This window comes from Podarcis melisellensis, assembly GCF_964234715.1.
Source record: "Podarcis melisellensis genome assembly, chromosome: 1".
NCBI lineage: Eukaryota > Metazoa > Chordata > Lepidosauria > Squamata > Lacertidae > Podarcis > Podarcis melisellensis.
In genome coordinates, this window is record NC_138528.1 from 57,506,691 (window position 1) to 57,527,453 (window position 20,763).

General features: G+C 41.1%; 1 protein-coding gene across 5 annotated transcripts in view; it reads right to left on the reverse strand.

Moving 5' to 3' along the window:
- The window catches only part of ANO1 (anoctamin 1), a 148,000-nt gene that overhangs the window by 68,129 nt on the left and 59,108 nt on the right, over nt 1-20,763 (reverse strand). For all 5 annotated transcript variants that reach the window (XM_081891409.1, XM_081891405.1, XM_081891406.1 and 2 more), the window contains exons 2-5: nt 18,837-19,015; nt 11,592-11,918; nt 2,568-2,666; nt 301-452 (exon numbers count right to left, since the gene is read on the reverse strand). In XM_081891409.1, coding sequence (XP_081747535.1) covers nt 301-452; nt 2,568-2,666; nt 11,592-11,918; nt 18,837-19,015 — 757 coding nt within the window. The remainder of the gene's footprint in view (nt 1-300; nt 453-2,567; nt 2,667-11,591; nt 11,919-18,836; nt 19,016-20,763) is intronic.

The following is a 20,763-nucleotide window of genomic DNA, read 5'->3' on the forward strand; positions in this document are numbered from 1 at the left end:
CTTTCGGATGAGAACAATTATAGCTATATGAGCTGTCTTTCTCTACTGATGTTGCTAACTTCGAAGAGGCACAAATATTTCTTTGTTTAAGACTTTCTTAGGGAAGCTGACTAAGACAAGGCTCTTCTTCGAGTCGTACGAGATCTTGTTTATTTGGAAAAAATGATCATCTTAGTGCTAGTTGCATCTAAACACTGGCCTACGTATTTCTATTAATATTCTCATGATTTATCTTCAAGTTGTATTCCCAGAGGCCGAGTTTGCTGAAAATGACATTAAAGATGACGAACTTTGACTTACAAGTGTTGTTTCTCCCTGGAGAAGGGGTAGGAGAGGCGTTTCACTGTCTGATGTTTGTGTTCTGCCACTTTAGGTTGGATGGGCTCCGTTATTTTTTGAATTACGGAATTGATTTTTTTCAATAGGCCATGAGGTTGATGAATTTGATATACCTGAGGACCAAACAAACAAACAATCCATTATTTATTTCAAGTCATTGACAAAGGATACCAAGGCTTCCAGAACAGAACATTCTTCAAAAGAAAATAAAAATAAAAATCTGTACAGTACAAGGGGCAATGAAAATTGGAAATAGGTGATAAGTACACCCTTTGAATGCTCTCTGCCAGTGAGAGAATCTAGTAAGTGAAGTTCTGCTCTGGGGAACTCTGAATTGAACCCTGTTAATGTTTAAAACAATAATAATATACAATAAATGATCCCCAATAAAGGATTAAGGAAATTAGAACAATTTATACAGATTGCAGAATTTTCTTTATCTCCCATCCCCCCTTTTTAGCAATGAGTATACATAGCTTTAGCTACGGTATAATAGTACTTCCTGCTTTGGATCATGATGCTCCCATCTATTTTGGGAAAAGAACAATCCTACTTCTATGCAGTTGGACAAGATCTGATCCCTTTCAACCCTACACCTCCATAATTTAACTTTCTTCAGTATAATGGCAGGCTATTGTAAAATTTAGAAACATAATTAAAATAAGTCGCATGATAAATGGGAATGGATCAGCTCCTAATCTAAAACTGAAATCCCAAAGTTTAATTTTAGTTTTACTTGCAATAAATTACTATGTACTCTCAGGCTGTCTCCTGTTCCATTAGAGACATTTCCCTGCAGAGTCTGCTTTCTGCACTTAGCATGTCATTAAATATTGATCCATTTCTCAGTTTTGCACCCTGAACAGGTACAGATACTTCCCTCAGAAGCTTCACATTCATCACATCCTCCTGTCATCCGGTGACAATGTGCTGTCACTTTCATAATGACAATTCAAAGATTCATTGGGAAGGCAGGACTAGGTCCAACCAATCCTTTCATGCTCGCCAAATGTTGGGCATAGACATGGGACTCTTCACACGCATAAATCTATATATGGAACCACGACCTTGTTGTGATGTTGCTGGTGGTGACAGGCAGCACTGGAGTGAAGGACACAGAACCCAACTTATTTGTATTTGCCCTTTCACATCAGAGCGTTGGGAGATCATACACAGAGAAAGGAACTCTTTCCCTGGGTCTTTTATATCACCCATGTGTTGCAGCTGCAATGTCCCATAGCATAGAGAGCAAGGGTGGCCTTGTCATAGACAAGAAGACATGGGATTCAATTACACTGCTGCAGCAAGACCTCTAGCACTGATGGAGAAGAAATGTCATTCACTTTGTGACTTGGTTACAAGGCTTCCCCTCAGAGGATATTTAGAACTTCACTCTTGTTGGGATCCATGCAGTTGTGTCTAACAGAGAACAATTTCTCTATAAGTTGCCCTACATGAGGAGAAGCAATGGCATCTAAAAGGATACACAACCATTTTAGGTTTGCAGAGCAGATGTGTGCTGTTCATGTTAGGGTTGCTAACCCTATTTTGGTTTACCTGATCATGCAGACTGTTTCTTTTCTTGGGAGAAGGGTATTTTTTGTTTGTTTCTTTTCTTTTCTTAAACAAAATGCCTCAAGTATGTGCAGAGGGCTGTTCCTTGATGAAGAGAATATTCCCTTGTTGGTCCTGAGGTTGTTTGGACATGCCATGGAACCTGGCATACTGTACTTGGTTATCAGTCTGCCCGTAAAAGGCTGTGGTGGCCTCATTAGTGTTGTGAGGCAGTCATGGAAAACATAATAAGCAGTCTCTTGACTGAGTGTGGGAGGTCAGCTCTAGAATGGGTGGATGTTAGCAATAGACTAAGGTGCAGCCGAATGAAATGCAAACCTGGGCAAGCTGCTTGGGTGCGACTCATGGGGAAATGGATATAAATGTTAATAAACAAACTGGAAAATGGTAGCAATTTCCCCACGTGCATCTCAAACCACACATTGTTATGTCACTGTGCACAGAATATGCATTCATACTCACAGCTCACAGCATTACATTATAAATTGTATAGCAAATTATATTAAGTAGAAAGCTAATTTCTCCACTTCTTGTATTTAAAGACAAAAATTGTTCATAAGGACATGTAAATTAATCAACATTTGGAAAATAACCACGCTAAACCATAAGTAACTGTTTTATGTTTCCTAGTATAAAATAATATTTAAACTAACCTTTTTTGTGGGCATCTTCAGTTTCATAAATTCTGCTTCCCGGCACAAAACATTCCAAGGTGCATGTATTTTTACAAATCCAAGCCCATGTATTTTTGTCTAAAAACATTTGGAGGGAGAGAAAGGGAAAACTTTTTATCAAATAACCTAAAACACAAATCTGTTCAATTTCACACAAGCCTGGAACCCCCCCCCCCCATGAACTATTTCCCAAAAGCTAGTTTATTTGACACGTGGATGAAACTTATGGCTACATTTCGCAGAAAACAACGGAGGGATGCGAGAGAGATAACTCTGATTCACGTAAGACATAAACAAGTGAACAGTCATTTAAAGGATAAGGCAATATCCCATAAAAATAGTTTGTGAGCATAGCACTGATATTAAACAGCCCAGATTTAAGATTAAATAATAAAGACATTTTGTAAAGGAAGTGGAATTGGTTCAGTTTCCACAGTGGCTAAAGTTTTCTTTACAGGGGCAGAAGGGTTCTAAAACTATAGTGGCCAAGACAGGAAACACATCAGCTATGTGATTTTTGGGAAGCTCTTTTATATCTTGGGGGAAGTTGTAGAGCACCTGGTTGAATGCAGAAGGTCACAGGTTCAATTCCTGGCATCTCCCAGAGAGCTGCTGTCAGTCAGTGTGGTCAACACAGTGTTGGACAGACTGATGGTCAGTCAAGGCTCAGTATAAGGCTCCCAATGTTCCTATCTCCTTTGGACAAGAACCAACACTGGGGTTGGGATGAATCTTTAGAACAGTTGTTGAGCCAAGACTAACCATTATTTCACATTTTCTCTTTTTAAAGGCTTGTTCTGCACCCAGCACAGTTCCTCCTGTAGCGAGTGTAGATGCTGAAAGGCTCAACGACACTGCCAAGTGCTGCCTGCTGTGCAAAGCAGATCACATCAGTGCAGCTGATATGTTTAAGGCAGCAGTGCTTGATTCAAGGTCTGCTGCTGGCAATCTCTGAATGTAATTAGTCTCAAGAGGAAGGCGCAATGATGCCTGTTTTTAAACAGCAACATTTGAATCTGCACATATATTACGTTTCCTGGCGTGACCAACATATTTGTCTCATCAGCAAATAAACAACAGAAGCTTTCATGCAAGTTAGTCCACATAATTGACAAACGATGTCAAGAACATTGCAGAAAACTTCAAAGGACAGCTCTGTACAAAAAGCAATTCGAAGAATGGGTGTTTACAGAGTTCCTCCCCCTACTTTTATCAGTTTTCTGTAAGAGGAATTTCAAGCCTTTCTCCAGAAGTCTGAGGTTTACAATGATGCTTTCAATATATATATATATATCTAAAGTTTAGGTTTTGTTGAATTTTATTTTAGAATAATTATATATATTTAAGGGGCTAATAAGGTAGCATATACATTTAAACTACTGTGTTCTATCCAGTGTTCCGAAGCAAAGAATTATCAATGAACACATTTCCTGCATCACTGTATCTACCAAGAAAAGCATTTCCTACTGAGTTTCTGTTTCTTCCACACTTGTTGCAGACACAAGAGTCCCACTAAAAAAAGGAAGAAGAAATCCTTGCTATATCTACTAGGTAAAGATTGAAATGGAAAGTGGCAATGCACTAAAAACACTGGATTAAAATTCATTACTCATTTACTTCACAGCAGTCCAATTCACTGAATAGCTGATAAACAGAAATGTGTTTTCTCTTTATAGTGCCATCTATTCCTGGTCTTGTCTATAGGATGATCGCTTTAATGTCTGATTGATTGCCTAGCATAAATCTGGGTGTTTAAAAGTCTGCTCCTCTGCAATGTTAGTTTTGCTTGCATTAAGGAGCTGTTGGATTAGGCAATACTACAGATTTGAATTTTAGTTTTAAAATTGTTTCCAGTCTAGTAAGTAATCTACAACCAGTTTGTGAATACCAGCTCAGAGGCAAAGAGCATCTCCTCTCAGCCTTTTGTTTCACCGCTGTTGCTGCTGTACTGGTTTGCACAGGCACAAAAGCCTGTTTTCATCCTGCCATCCTGTGCACCTGCTTACTAGAAATACATTACTCAAGGGACATAAATAGCTGCCAATCTCCAATATGGCAAAGCTTCAAAAACATGTATTAGCTTACTTCACAGAGCAGAATTTAATCAACTTAATATATGCCTTCCTTGAAACAAGCTTTTACTTTTAACCAATATTAAAGTCAGCAGTAAGGCTTCAGGGAACTCTCAATGACAGCCAATCAAATGACTGCAAGCCTCCATTTTGCCCTATTTCTAGAACTGATCTCTCTCTCATCTTCAAACACTTGCTTATTTTTGATATTATATGCGGATGGATAGCGATATGCGCAGCTGCAGCACAATCACCATATGTGTCTACTTAAAAGTAAGCCCCATTGAGCATAGCAGGACTTACTCTCAAGTAGATGGGTATAGAATCACAAGCTTAGGCTGCAATGTGGTCCTCCAGATGTTGTTGAACAACAATTTACATCATCTCTGACCACTCGACAAGGCCAACTGGTGCTAATGGGAGTTGGAGTCCCATAACCTCTGGAGAATATACCCACTCGGCTGGGAGTAAAGTTCCCTCAAAGTCAGTGTGACCTACTTCAGAGTAGACATGCATAGAATTCTGCTGCCAGTCAGAATGCATGGAAATCTGCTAGAAATACTACTATTACTGTAAACACTGTATTTGGTAAAAATGATAAATTGAAGTGAAGAATACTGTCTGTCCAGGAACATGTTAATGTGCCTCTTTCAGCAAAACTGCACAACCATATCCAGACAAGTATCATAGTTATACTCTGGGGATTAAAGAGAGCAATTGTGTATCAAACAAACCTTTAATATCATCTTTAGATTTGTTTATATCAAACTGTGTGTGTGTGTGTGTGTGTGTATATATATATATACATAGACTATATATATAAAATTTATTTAGTCTGCCTATATCATTATTGGCCTCATTTATTTTCAGTGGAAGGTTCAGCACCACTAAGGTTCAGCACCTCCTCCCAATTTATTCCTCTTCAAAAGTGGTTTCATTATTTATTTTTTGGCTGTGGGGTTTTGAGCTTACCTCTTCCATTGTAAGGTGGCCAAGGGTGGTGTTTGAGCTCCACCACTCACCAACCCAGCACACACCCTGCAGCATTCCTAGCTGCCCACACTTCCTGGTATGAAAAAGCCCCATGGAGATGTTACCTTATGAAGTCTTCTCCTGGGTTTTGGTTAAACTGTGGGCACTTGGGAAGGCTGCAGAGTGCAGACCACTGGTAAGATGATTTGTAGAAGCTAAGGGACACTCACAAGCATCCCTCAGCCACTTAAAAGTAAGGTAAGTGCAAAAAAAAAAGAAGACCCCCTAAACATAATTCATTACTGAGATTTTATCTCCCCTCTGATCATTTCCAAATGCCATTTCTTTCCCCATCAACATATGGGCACTTGTGGGGGAGGGGGAACACAGGAAAAATTTTGGGCACAGCAAATATGACAGTCTTTATGGAAACAAATTTTATTAGAACGTGCTGCTAACTTTGTAGGTTGTTTAACACATAATACCAGATTACAGAGACTGCATGCTCTCTCCCCTACTCCTTACTCCTCCACGCTCCAGTTCACTTACAGTAGTTATTTCTAATTTAGTTCAAGCCATAGTTTGCTGTTGCATCCAAACTGGCAAACTATGGCTTGTTCATGGCACCCAAACCAAAACTGGAAATTACATTCAAATCAAGGGCAAACCATAAAAATGATGATTTGGATGTACAGTAACTGGAACACTGGGGTTTGTTAACTTGAGTAAGTAATATTAAAAGACCTTATACTGTGTAACTGAATTGACCATGGCTGAATGGCATCTCCAACATTTTAATTAGACATGTGACTCTTAAAGTCTGATTAATTTAAATACGAAAATGTCATTCAACCTTCACCAACTTTCTCTATGTGGGTGAAAATGTCCATCAATCCAGACATATTTGACTTCAAACAGTAAAACACACCATTGAATGATAAGTTGTCTGCTTTAGATTCAACTAACCATTTTTCTACCTTGTGTTCGGTAGACAGTACATCAGTCACTAATTACAAGTTTATTCATGGCAGTCTAAACCTGTTTCACTCTCCCAAAAAGAATGGTCTGGTATGTCTAAACTACAGTGGTACCTCGGGTTACATACGCTACAGGTTACAGACTTTCTAACCCAGAAATAGTACCTCGGGTTAAGAACTTTGCTTCAGGATGAGAACAGAAATCATGCTCTGGCGGTGCGGCGGCAGCTGGAGGCCCCATTAGCTAAAGTGGTGCTTCAGGTTAAGAACAGTTTCAGGTTAAGAACGCACCTTCGGAATGAATTAAGTACTTAACCCAAGGTACCACTGTAATGTCTAAGCTAACTGCTAAATTCATGGAGTTAAATCTAAGACTTTTTTTTTACAGAACTAGCTTCTGTTTATTGCTTTCTGGAAATGAAAAGCATAATGATGATATTAACCTATACAATTACTTGCCAATATTGCCAATATCAAAGAAATTATTGTAAAATGTTAGAAGGATTGCTTAAATTTTATTGTATTTTAGATGTGTAACTTAAAACAAGAAAGTGCAAGACTAATGACCAAAAATAGTGCCTTAGGGTGCAATCCAAACCTGCCCACTATCCTGGCAATGCTCCACTGCCAGGTCAAAAGAGGCAGTAAGATTGCTTGCAGGTGACATAGTAACCAGGCTCAAATTGGACCATATGCTGTTGCTCAATGACCCTGAGACTGGTTATGGGTCCTTCTGCTGGTGAACATCTTGCCCATGGCACTCCCACTTGCCTGGCAGGCAGAAGAGGGAGGTTGGCGTTACCCAAGTGACGCTTCCAGGGTGTTGGCAGCTTAGCTGGGAGAGGTGGATGAAGAGACACCTCTACTCATCCCACCTCTCTGCCAGCCTATTGTAATGGGAGTTAGGTGGGTTGGATTGTCCTGTTCATCTGTACAAAGCAGTACAAGCACATTTGTAGAAGTAGTCCATAGTGTGGAAGATCAGGAGGACTGAGAACATGATATCACTAAACTGCCCTAGCTCTTACCACTTGTTCTCAGATAGATTTGAAGAGAAAGTTGATTGTTTGCTGTTTTCACAATCTGAGGAGGGGTTAGCAACCTCAGGCCCAGGGGCTGAAAGCAGCCTTCCAAACTTCTCTATCCTGGTCCTTGGAACTGTCACTAGGCCACACTCCCTCACTGCCCTTGCTTCAGACTTTCCTCAAGCTCTTTTGCCTGGAATGTGTCCCTGAACAACAACAATGCTTCTTGCTTGTCTGGACAAAGTTTGGAGAGATGTGTGGGTGTCCTTTTGCATGCAGCTTACTGAACAAAGGGAAGTGTCAAATCCATTGCCCCACCCACTTGTGCCTCCAGCCCCTCAGAAGGTTGCCTGTGAAGGAATGCAGTTCTCATGTGGAAAATGGTTCCTCTGCCCTGGTTTAGATTCAGGCACTGAAGTTCAAACACAGCTCCTCAGTCCTTTAAATGCACACACAAATGCATATTCCACTTTCCTCTTCAGCTGATGTGTTGGACTCAATTTATGATAATATTCCTGTACCTTTAATACAGCATGAAAATGAGAGAGAGAGAAAATATGAACTGCTCGGGTTTTCTGTTCTATGAACTATTGTACACAAAAGAGTTCTGGTTCCATGTTGACTCTGGCAACCTTTAACATGGAGTCTGAAGGAAACTGACTTCAGCAGCCAATTGAAATTGAACCTCTGCCTTTGAAATTAGTATGTCTGGGATTCTCTCTGTTAATCATGCTGGCATTAGTTCACTCATGCCACAATTATTATTTGAGATAGGCACTCTTTTAATAGAACACTTTGCTTTGGCTAAGCAGGTGAAAGGAGCTATACTGTACCACTCCTCTTTAATCACAGCGTAATTGCATCTTGGATCCCAGCATTTAATTTGGAACTTTTGCTAAAAGGTTCCCTTGAACAAATGGAGGTTAAAATAGCAGTATCAATACTTCTTTTTGACGTAGAGTTGGAATTCCTATAGCCGTTAGACAGAGAAATATGTGGATCTTTTAAATACTGCTTCAGACCTTATGTGGAAGAAAGCTTGAGCATGAAATCCTAAATGCAAATTTTCTTGCTTCAGGCTTCAGTTTTAAGTCCAGTGGAACTATTTCTGTGCGCAAATGCTTTTTTGCATGTATGTGATCTGTGAAACTAAAATGGCACAGGATCCCACCCTACCCCACCCCATTCTGCACACCCTTATCTGTGCAAAGGTAATACTGCAGGACATTTTAATGTCAGAATTCTTTTTATAGCACTTGGTGGGGTGGGGGAGATTTATTCAGAGCCCTCTCTCCCTCTCTGCCCTATGACAAAGGCACCAGATTGATGTGGAAGGAACTGGGGTGATTGTCATGTTCCAAACTTGGTGGAATTTGAGACTTGATTCTAAGTTGCTTTGGGTCTGTCTGTTAATTTAAAGGGGGGTTTTTTTGGTCAGTTCTTCAGATGGGAACAAAAGACTTGCTCTGGATCTGCTATCATCATCAGTTTCTTAAAACACTTTTAAAAGAAAAATTATTTTTAATTATAACTAATATTTTCTAGATCTAATAAAGGCATTGTAATAATCCTATGAAAATGGGGTTTTTGAGCACTGGTGTATAAAACTCTACTCAGTTTCCCATATAGGAGGGTTAAATCATTGGCATGCTAGATAGTCAATTTAATGGGGTTCATCTTATTCATTCCCCTTTTTTTTGGCTAGGTCACATTATTAAACCTTGGTATATGGGCTGAGGAAAATGGTGCAGAGTTTAAAACATGCTGAAGTGGTCATCAAATGCTGAACAAAAGACAGCAGATCCAGCATTCCCTGTCATTGCATCTGTTGGGATTTCTGCCTGTAATGCAGCTCCTAAAGGCATAGGGCCTACATGAAAGGATGGACAACTTTACCAATATATACTGAGTTCCCACAGCCACCAGTAGTGTGGCAAATTTGGGTTATGAGATGTGAGTTGGAAAGTGTGGTGAAGAAATCACACAAACATTTTGCAATACTTTAGACTTTCTGCTAATACACACCCCTGTACGTACTCATGTGAATGGACCCTTGTTCTGATTAAATGAAAAAGGTTTATGTAAGGTTAGAAAAAAATCTACTGGAGGGCAAGGTCTACAGTTCTCAAAGTACAGCTGGGGTCCTGAGGGAAAGGAAACAGACCTGGCAAGATTAAGTAAGAATATTCCCAGATCTGCAGAGATCCGCTTACAGAAGTGTGGGTGTCTACAAAGGACTCTGCTGGGATTAGAGAGCACTGGGATCTTTGTACAAAACCACAGGCCTTTCTCTTTACTTCAGTAAATAAGATTCTTGTTAAATTTATTTTGCTTTTCTGTTGCTCATCTTCACCCTTGCACGACTACCCTTCTAAGAGGCCACTAGCAGAAAGGGACACGTCCTTGTGGGAGATAGTGCTGACAAGGTCAAAATATACTTCCGTGGGAAACTCTCTCTGCCTTGGAACCATGCCCCATAACTGAAACGATATCTTCCACCTATCTGTCTCCTCTACCATACAAATTCCTGACACTATGCTGTTCATATGTAAGGTGAAACGTAGGTTCTTATTATCATACAGTTGTAATGTTTTAAAGCTCATAGCCATGTCCACTGTTTGTGTAGACTGTTTCTCTGGCTCAAGCACCTTCCCCTAGAGGCATGGGTGTAGACCTTTAAAGTTTACTCTGTACAATCTTTTGCATGTCTATTCAAAAGCAAGCCCCACTGAGTGCAATGAGACTAGGCCTGTCAACACATTACCAGTTTAAAACAAAGCAAGATCGTTCTTTTTCTCAATTCAGAAATTAGGTGGTTTGGGGGAAAGCACTTCAAAATGCAGCATTTCATGACATGTCTATACCATTTCCCAAACCAGCAGTGGGAGCACGCTGGATGCAGAGTAAACAGGAGTGTGTGCTAGTCTTACTCCCAGGTAAGTAAGAACAGGATTGCAAATAATCCTAAACTAACAGTTATTTTGTCAGGATGAGGTTTAGTATTTTTAGCCTGTCTAGTTTGAGCCCTGAAAATATTCACATTTTTATCAGTAGACTATAGTCCTTAATACAGCTGGGGGGGGGGGGAGAATCTGCATAATAAGAAATAACAGGGAATTTTCATTCTGCCGATAAGAATAGTTCGCTTTCCCAGTGCATGTATTATCAGCAGTATTTAATACAATACAGCAAAGTCTGCTTGCATTTATACACACAGACATGCCACCTCAGAATAAATGTGGCATATATGCCATAGCTCCACTATGGTGGATATTTTTAAACACTTTTTTGGGGGGTGGGGACAAACAAACCCAATCTTACGAATCAAAAAGTAGCACTGCGGGTGAAAGGCTGGACTCGATTGTTTCTATTTGCAGAGATTTTCCTTTTTATCATGGGGGAGCACTGAAAAGTGATACCCCAAGCCCATCCCCAGTAGTAGGCAATGCTATCGTGTCTTCCCAAAGGTGTCTCAGTAGGAGAAGGGAAAGCTGCATCTCTTTTGTTTCCCACTCCACATACTTGTACGCCTGTCATTGGAATATGCCCAAGGCCCAGTGCTCAATAAGGTGCAGCTCTGGAAATCTGGCTTTCTACACCTATAGCATGGATGGGGAACCTGTGGCACTCTGGATGTTGTTGGACTCCAAGTGTGAGCAGAATGGCAGAGCCATGATGGGTTCTCCCACCACCATAGCTGCACTACACTGACATCACTGCTGCCTCTCCCCTCTCCCAGTAAGCACAGCTACACAGCTGACGCAAGGCCAGGTGTGTGGCGCTGCCCCTCCCATCAGGACCCCTCCTGTTGAACATACATAGCAAGGTCATAGCTGGACCAGCTCTAAGTTACATACTAAGGTTTCTGGATCTCAGGAACCTTCCAGTGCCTCACCTACCAGTCTTGGCAAATACATAGCCCAGCTAATTTTAAAAAAGAATGAAGGGAATAATTACGTCTTCATCTCTTTCCAACTCAAGGCCGGCCTGCATAAGGTTGTTTTCGTACTCTTCTCTGCGGACTCTCTTGTCATCTTCATGGTAATCCATGTGGGGCTCACTGTCGTGCATATTAACCTGCCCTGCTTTCCCAGGAAGCGGCTGGTCCTGTTTGAGGCTCCGAGGCCCCAGGTCATTGAAATGGATCCGCCTGGTGAGCGTTCTGCTGAAGGAGGACTTCTTGTAGTGGTAAACCAGGATATAATCCACTTTCCTTTTCCCGTCTCTGAAATAAAGTCCATACTTGCAGTTGGCATCAGGATCTTGCGAGAATGAATTCAATAACTGCAATGAAAGGAAAGGAAATGTGTTCAATCATCTCTTTGACTAAGCATTAAAATAATCAAGTATTAAGTATTTCTTTTCAGCCACAGCAGAAATAGCCTGTGCTATCAGATTATGAATTTACTCAACAAAATGTTACAAGTTAATATGTTTGCTGGTTGATCAGTCAATAAGTTCAGTTTAATTAATTTTATAATGAATGATGTATAATGATGTATAATGAATGAGTGTTGTTTGTGCTGTACTTTTGTACTGTTTTATTGTTGTTAGCCGCCCTGAGCCCGGCTTCGGCTGGGGAGGGTGGGATATAAATAAAATTTATTATTATTAATTATTATTATTATTATTATTAGATATATATGTGTGCATGTACGTGTTTTCTTGTAACCTGTGCTAGTACTGCCTTTTGCAACGAACAGTGGGCTTAAAATGTGTTAAATGGATTAATAAAATAAGCAACTTTTAAAATATATATTTATACCCCAGCTTTATTATGTGATGAATCCCAAGGCAGCCTACCATGTGTCTCCCTGGTGGTCACCTATCTAGGCAGTGACCAGCCCCAAGTTTGATAAGGCTACCTAAGAATCTTGGGAGCTGTACTTTGATCAGAGTGCTGGGAACTATAGCTCTGAGAGGGGGAAACTACAGGTCACGTGATCCTGGGGCTCTTAAACAGAAAGCGCATGTGTAGCCTAAGCCTCAGAAAGATGGTGGCTTCATGTGCCTTCGGACTATATCTTGGGTGCAACTCAAGATAATTCAGACAACCAATCTGAGGTAACTGATCAACACAAAGTGACTTGCCTCTTCAGCTTTGCACAGTGAACTGGACGTGAACTCATCCTCATGGGGCCAGATCTCAATTTACTACATCCTAACCTTCATAATGTGACCTTTCCAACTCAGAAATACTTGTGTAGATCAACTTTAATTTCATCACCAGTTTTATCCTTCAACCAGTTTGTGAATTCTCTAACTTTTTGTGCTTTAAACCCGGCTGAGATCCTTTGCCCTTCTCCACCGAAGGCATCTGTGTTTTACTACTGACAAACAGATTAATAATATGCTCAAACATTTGTCACTTCTCTGCATCATGTGAAAAAGAGATCATTTTTAACAGAGATTGAAAGGAGCCAGCTGGTCATATAGCTCAGCCAAAAAGGCCAGTGGACCACAGCCAGGGTTCAGTTTTTTCATTCATTACTCTTTCTCATGGAAAATAAAAATGGAAATGCATTTACCAGTCCTGCCCCCCCAACTCCATGATAACAAAATATGGATATTGCAATTAAAACTTGCATTGTTAAATGAATATGAAATTCCTGAAAGATGCATCTCCAGATGAAAAGGTAACATTTGGTTGTTCATCCAAGTACATATTCCATTAAAAACAATGTGGTACAGATAAACCACGCTTACACTCAGATGCGCATTTGGCTGTACATCTGAATTACATGTTGTCCTTTAAGAAGGCACTGCCTCCATTGCAATCTAAAGGCTCTTTTAGGTGGAAGGAGAAATTAGGCTTGAAAGAGAATTCCTTCCATTCCACACCATTCCAGGGGGGCTTTGATGCTTGACTGCTGTTCTTCCTTGCTTTGAGAAGAAAAATAGATGTTATCTTGTATTGTCTTGTTTTGTGCAAGGGGACATGTGCAAACTCTGCTTTTGAAAAAGACTCTCTGTCCAACCATAGACCACTTCCAACGTTGCCTCTGATGGTGTGCTAACTTCTACAGCATGGTAGCTCCTTGTGCCAGTTGGTAATGTTCGAAGGAAGCAATTATTATGTAAGGAGAATCCATTCTGTGGCTCCTTCCCCATGGCATTGCTGCTTTAGTTACAAGGATAGGAAATTATTGTACCAAATGTCCGCTCCCCACATTAAATGGGGGGGCGCCCTTTGAGTGGTTGCGCACAGCCCCCTGGACCCTATGCGGCACCATCAGCACAGGCGTGGCTTCACCTTCCCCAGGTGGGATACCTGGAGGTCTCCACTGATCACAGCCAGTTGCCTAATCCCACCTGGGGAGGCGTTGCCAAGGTGATCAGGCCAGGTAGGGGGAGGGACCAACTGCCCACACAATAGGGGGAGGATCCTACCTGGGAATCGTCATTTGGCTCCAGAGCTTCTCCCACTCTACCCACTCTCAGTTAAGACTTCTTTTGCAGGTTAACCTTTTCTCCACAGGTACACAGGCGCTGCAACGTCAAGGGCGCTACTGAAGGGCTGGAAAGGAATTCTCCTGGATTGGCAGGTTTTCCTTTCCCTGTAGCAAAGCGTCACAACCTTGGCAGTATCAGGCCTTGGGCGGAATCCTTTAGTCTATCTTTCCTAAATGGGGGTGGGCGTGTAGCGGTGACCCACGCCCCCCTCCTCTTTGTGGCAGCGATACCAGGGTTCCCCGTTAAAGGGGTTTTGAGGGGAGGCTTTGGCCATACACCTAGAGGTTGTCATTGCTCTCCCCTGCGACGGCAACGTAACGGGGGCGGGCTCTCTCTGCTTGAACATATGTTCTCCAGAGCCAGCCCATCTCCCCCACTAGATAACCCTGATGTTCCCCAGATCCCCGGCGGGGGACTGGGAGGGATAAATGCCCAATGCCTGAGCCAAGGCCTACCCATATCTGAAGCATAATAAGTTGTGGCCAATTTTAATCCCATAGCACGTTGTCTTGAGTCTTTATTCCACATGGGGGCTGCCCAGGGTTTGGGGGACTCTGCCTGTCCACGCAAAGGAACTGTGGCATGGACTCCTCCCATCACTTTGGACAAGGCTAGTGCAATGAGGCATGCAGCTTCTCCCATGCCACTAAAGGGAATGTCAGCCTCGGACAGCCAAGGGCAGATGTTGTTGTTGTTGTGTCATCCAAAGATCTCAAGGCGGTTCACAGGATAAAAATGTTGTTGTACTGTATACTTGAAACATTAGTGCCACACTCTTGCTAATTAAGTGCAAATCCTAAAGCAGAAGAGGCAGACCCAAGATTAAGTGCAGATGCACTGATAATTCAGTTCCAGCTGTTTTAAATAACATATAAGCCTGTTGTTTTGGTCCCTTCAAAGAACCACCAGCAGGCAGGCCAGTGGGGACACACCTGTTCTTTGAAAGGAGTATAGCACTTAGTGCTTCAGCCATTCCCAGGCTAAGTTAGCAGATGCTAGCTGTGCCTCAAACACAGTTTTCCAGCTGGGTAAAGTTGACACCTTAAGACCACCAGAATAGAACAAAGGAACTAGAATGCAAGATGGATTTGTATGGCTTGGGTGGTAAAGACAATACGGATGTTCCAGATCAGGATCTTCATGTATTACACCCACTTTTTCTTAATTAAACAAAGTACTCAGAATTATTCCTTTATTAGGCTGTAAGAGGAAAGAAAGTCATTGATGCTTCCAAGTTTGCATGTGTGGTCTCTCTCAAGAGACCACTTTTATATAAATTTGGCTGTAGTATAAAAAACAGATGCTTCCTTTTGAGAAAGAAAAAACATATTTTGTGCCATTTCTCAAAGATGTCTTGGCCTCCTGATCTGCAAAGTGTTTTGTTCAAGAGCTTTTAATAAATTCTAGTCTTAGCTGAAGTGACTAAATGCTTTCATAATGTGGAGAGATGTAATTAGTTAAGTTCTAAAACTGTGCCAGGCTGCTGAAGAAGCATGAGAACTACATGAAAGGCCAAACCAGACATTATAAGAGGCACACAGGGATGCCACCACTCTGCGCCTCTTCACTCTATTTTCTTTGTAACGTATAATATAAATATAATGTCTTATATGATGTCACTGCGTTGATCACATTAGACTTTAATAATAATAATAATAATAATAATAATAATAATAATAATTTATTTATACCCCGCCCATCTGGCTGAGTTTCCCCAGCCACTCTGGGCAGCTCCCAATCAAGTATTAAAAACAATACAGTGTTAAATATTTAAAACTTCCCTGAACAGGGCCGCCTTCAGATGTCCTTTAAAAATAGGATAGCTACTTATTTCTTTCACATCTGAAGGGAGGGTGTTCCACAGGGTGGGCACCACTACCAAGAAGGCCCTCTGTCTGGTTCCCTGTAACCTTACTTCTCACAATGAGGGAACTGCCAGAAGGCCCTCGGTGCTGGAACTCAGTGTCCGGGCTGAACGATGGGGGCTGGAGACGCTCCTTCAGGTATACAGGACCAAGGCCGTTTAGGGCTTTAAAGGTCAGCACCAATACTTTGAATTGTACTTGGAAATGTACTGGGAGCCAATGCAGATCTCTTAGAACCGGTGTTATGTGGCCCCGGTGGCCGCTCCCAGTCACCAGTCTAGCTGCTGCATTCTGGGTTAATTGTAGTTTCCGGGTCACCTTCAAAGGTAGCCCCATGTAGAGCGCATTGCAGTAGTCCAAGCGGGAGATAACTAGAGCATGCACCACTCTGGTGAGACAGTCCGCAGGCAGGTAGGGTCTTTAAGAAGTGCAGGGGGAGGGAAGTGCACACACAAGCTCCCCCCTGCTGCCCCAGTTTTCCATACAGGCTTCTCTCAGACCTTCACATGTTGAAGGTCTGAATATGACTTCTAAAAATACTTAGACAGACAATACTGGCCTAATAACGAGTGGTGAATAAATACCCAACCTTTTTATGCACCATTCAAGGGAACATACACCATATACAGCATGGATTTAACCAATAAGTTGACAATATATATAGTTTCATTTTCAAATGGTGCATTTTCACGAAGCCCTTCTAGTCGCTAGAATCTAGTGCCCCTTTCTGTGGCAGTATCTGAAATTCAAAGCCCTGTCTTGGGTGCCATAGTTCAAATCTGGACAAATTTCTGCTCCCAGTCACCCATATCTGCAGATGATTTGAATCATCTTTTAAATTTATTTAAATGGTTGTTTTTAGCTTTTTTAAAAACAAGAATTTTAATGTTTTATTGTATATTTTTGTAAACTGCTTCGAGGTTTTCTTATACACACGTGGTATATAAATTTTGTTAAGTAAGAATAAACAAATATGTAGCATTTTCCGAACTGAGAGATGATGTCTCTGACTTCTGCTTGTATGCATACAGCTCTACAACCCTCTTTGCACACTGTGTGCTCATTCACTGGAGTCACCCTATAAGTCTTCCCGGTGTTTATACTTGTACTTGGGAAGAAACAAACATTCACCTTCTTGCTCTGACACAGGCACACTGAGCGACTCCCAGATTCTTGCCCTGTAGCCAACTAACTCACAAGCAGACAAAGGAATCAATTCTTTCCACTGTAGAGTTTTCATCGTAGCAGTTTCATGTGAAAGAATTAATTAAAAAAAAAAGAACTGCAATGTGGCATACACCCCTAAGATTGTGTTTCCATGCTAGTCCCAAGCCATTATGCCTCTGCAGGTCTAGTTGCCTGCTGCATGAAGGTTTATAAGCAGCCCATTTTTGAAACGGTGCCCATCTAAAGAAGTTCCAAAGGTGAAAGATTTGAATAAACCTGAAGGAGATAAATACCAATAAATCTGTATTCAGTAACTGATCCCATTTATACACATAATTATCAGCATGTGATTTTGAATAAAAAGGTTTCTTCTTCTTCTTCTTCTTCTTCTTCTTCTTCTTCTTCTTCTTCTTCTTCTTCTTCTTCTTTGTCTTTTATTTGTACCCCACCTATCTGACTGGGATGCCCCAGCCACTGTGGGCAGCTTCCAACAGATTTAAAAATATAATAAAACATTCAAACATTAAAAACTTCCCTATGTAGGGCTGCCTTCAGATGTCTTCTAAAAGTTGTATAGTTATTTATCTCCTTGACATCTTGGCATGGTGAATATTTTCTCACCACAACGTGAAAAGCCATACCTCAAAAGGCAACTCAGTATTTATTAATATGTTCCCTACAAGTTCTTCTTGTAGGACATTGCTCGAGAACAATGACAGAGTCCTGGTTATCCCTTCATCCAAACTTTTTTCACTTGCTTACTAGTGCCAAGAAATAATCAACACTGTTTGTGGTCATTGTAATTCTTTTACATACATTTGCAGCACAATCCTGTGCATGTCTATTGAGAAGGAAGTACCACTGCGTTCAAAAAGGTAAGTGGGTATAAGACTGCAGCCTTCAGTCTATACTTCACTGTCTATACTTTTTGAATTTAATTCCCCTATACAAAAGCACATGACATAATACATGTATTAGCTTTTAAGGTGCCCCAAGTGTCTTGTTTTTTTAACAGAAGGCTCACATGGCTCCCTTCCCGGACATCAATCATATACTTGGGATCCTATTAGTTTGAGGTTTTCACTTTTTTATGGCTGCATAATATGCAAATGCCAACAGGTAAAATTCCCCCCTCCTCATCACAGCATTTCTATGCCAAGGAAATTTTTGCCCTCTGCTAAAGGCATGAAGTGAGAAATTAAGAGGGACAAAGGCTAATCCTTTGTGCGTTTGTGTGTGATAATATCGTTAACATTTTAATCTCAAAGCATATCTGGGAACAGCTGCCTTGAGGGTCATTTTGACAGAAATATAAATGATTTAAAAAAATTAAGATATACTATTTCGAAAATTTCTTAGTATAGTACTGCAAGGGGCAGCTGAGGGCAGCACAAAAACTTCCCACAAAATTTACATTCAGCAATGCAAGTATGTTTGTGTGTGGTTCTGCTATCTGGACTGAAATACCCGCTTAAAAATGAACTGATTAAAACGAAACCTTCTCACGCAAGCCCTCATTAGGCAGTGAAATGCTGTAGTGTTTTTTAGCGTCGGACATCTGAAACAGTCTTACTTTTGGAAGGAATACTGTACTGTGGAGTGCACAGTTACAACCCTGGGGTTATCGGGGGCAAAAGGACAGAGATCACAGACAGGATTATGTTGTTAGCAGCTAGATATGTCAACAAATAGGTGAGAAGACACCTCCTCCACTCACCGTACTCTCCGTGCGAACGTATCCTATATCTTCAATAGCTCTGATGTTGATAATGTGGATCCCTTTCTCGTCAGCAGGTAGCGTGGAGTATTTCTCATTCACCCTCATTGTTCTTTCCTTAGGAGAGTCTCTGAAATCTTCTGGCAGAAACTCCACCCCATGAAATGAACCATCGGTGTCTGGAGGAAAGAGAAACAGGTTGTTTTAAAGCCTTTCATCACTTCTCATCCACAGTCTCTCTCTCTCTCTCCACCATCCAGCTGGAACTTGTCTTGTTCCAGTCGGCATCTGCCCCTGTCTTTTGTCTCTCTTCCCACCCCTTTGTGGGAAGAGAGACAAAAAAGTACCTCCCCTGCCAGCTTTGCCTTATGCTCCCCTGGTTCTACTCAGAGCGCTTCTGAGCTTTCCCCAGGTTTCTACTTGACACTGGCTTCCCTAGTCAGCAGCACCGTAGAAAGGATTCTGTGTTTCAGATTATAGGCACTACCAGTGAACTATTCCAAACTGCACTGGCACCTGAGCAAACTGGATTTCTAACTGATTGTTTTAGCAATAACCATTGCAAATTAATTGGGCTCAAATAAATAAATAAATAAATAAATAAATAGCACAAGCATTTAAAACAAACACCAGAGTAAGACTCACCCACAAAACACATAGCATGCTAACCTATTAGCATTACCATTTTTTACGTGAATTCTAAATATATGTAATGGAAACAGAATCCTCACAACCAAAAATGTTGGCAGTGCTGCCAGTTTGACAAAACTGACCACTTTAGGTGAAAGTCCCCTCCCTCAAAAGATTTACTCACTCAACTAGCCTGCAAACAGGTGGCTAGAGTTGTCAAAACTTGTCCAACTTTTTGTTTGTGTGTCATTCCACTCCAGCAAGGGGCCCTGAATGCCCTGCCCTGGTGATGGAAGCACATTCCTTAAAAGCACGTCCAGTATCCTTTGGCATGTGTGGACTACTGCATGCTGATCAATTTCATAGGAAGTAGGTAGTACCTTTCAAAGATACCTCAGTAAAGCTAAATATGCCTTGTAACTCTAAATTGCCTTGTAACTCTAAATTTCTACTCTAAATTGAATGGAATTCACAGGTAAGTGTATTGCAGCCTGAGTCTATAGTGCCTTGATTTTAAAGTACCTGGAAACTCTGTATCAGCTTCAGCTGAAAATTCATGCTAAAGGAGACATTCTGACATTACAAAAGACTTCAGTCCTTTGTGGAGTAAAATGTTAATACATGGATTGACTCACATATTAATACAGAACTGAAAAACTGACTTGTACAAAATTCTTTACAAGCCAAAATCTCATCCCTAAAATGTGTGTGTGTGGGAAAGAGTTATATATTGAAAACTTGAAATGAAGTGTTCCCAGCTAACTGCATTTTGGGACTTTGTTTAAGCCCAGTTTGGGGAAGTATGGGAATTGTCTGGAACTTTGTTCAGATGAGTCAGTTCTATTGTAGAATCCCAAACAACTGTCCATCTGCCGGTGTGTACACCTGAGCCCATAGTGCCATCACCTTTGGCAATACATGACGTAAGGCAGAACAAATATAGCAGCATAATAGGCAAGGAACCATGAATCCTCTTTGTTATGGATAGCAGGAGAGATGTGAAATGTAAATATATCCCATAATACAATATTGTATTAAGCAGAAGCACCACTTCAACTGAATTTAATATAATATGAGGAGAGTGCCCACAAACAGTAGGTGAATGCAAATCCCAAGATTTATATACTGTAATCAGTGGCTTATATAGTTACTGGCCTCATATGGAAGACTGAAATGAAGCACTTTCATTCCTACTCTGTCTCCTAAGTCCAACTTCGGGTGTTTTGAGAATACAAAATGCAAAGTACCACTGTAAATGTCCTCATACCCCTCTGTTTCTCTGGTCTTTGCTTTATCA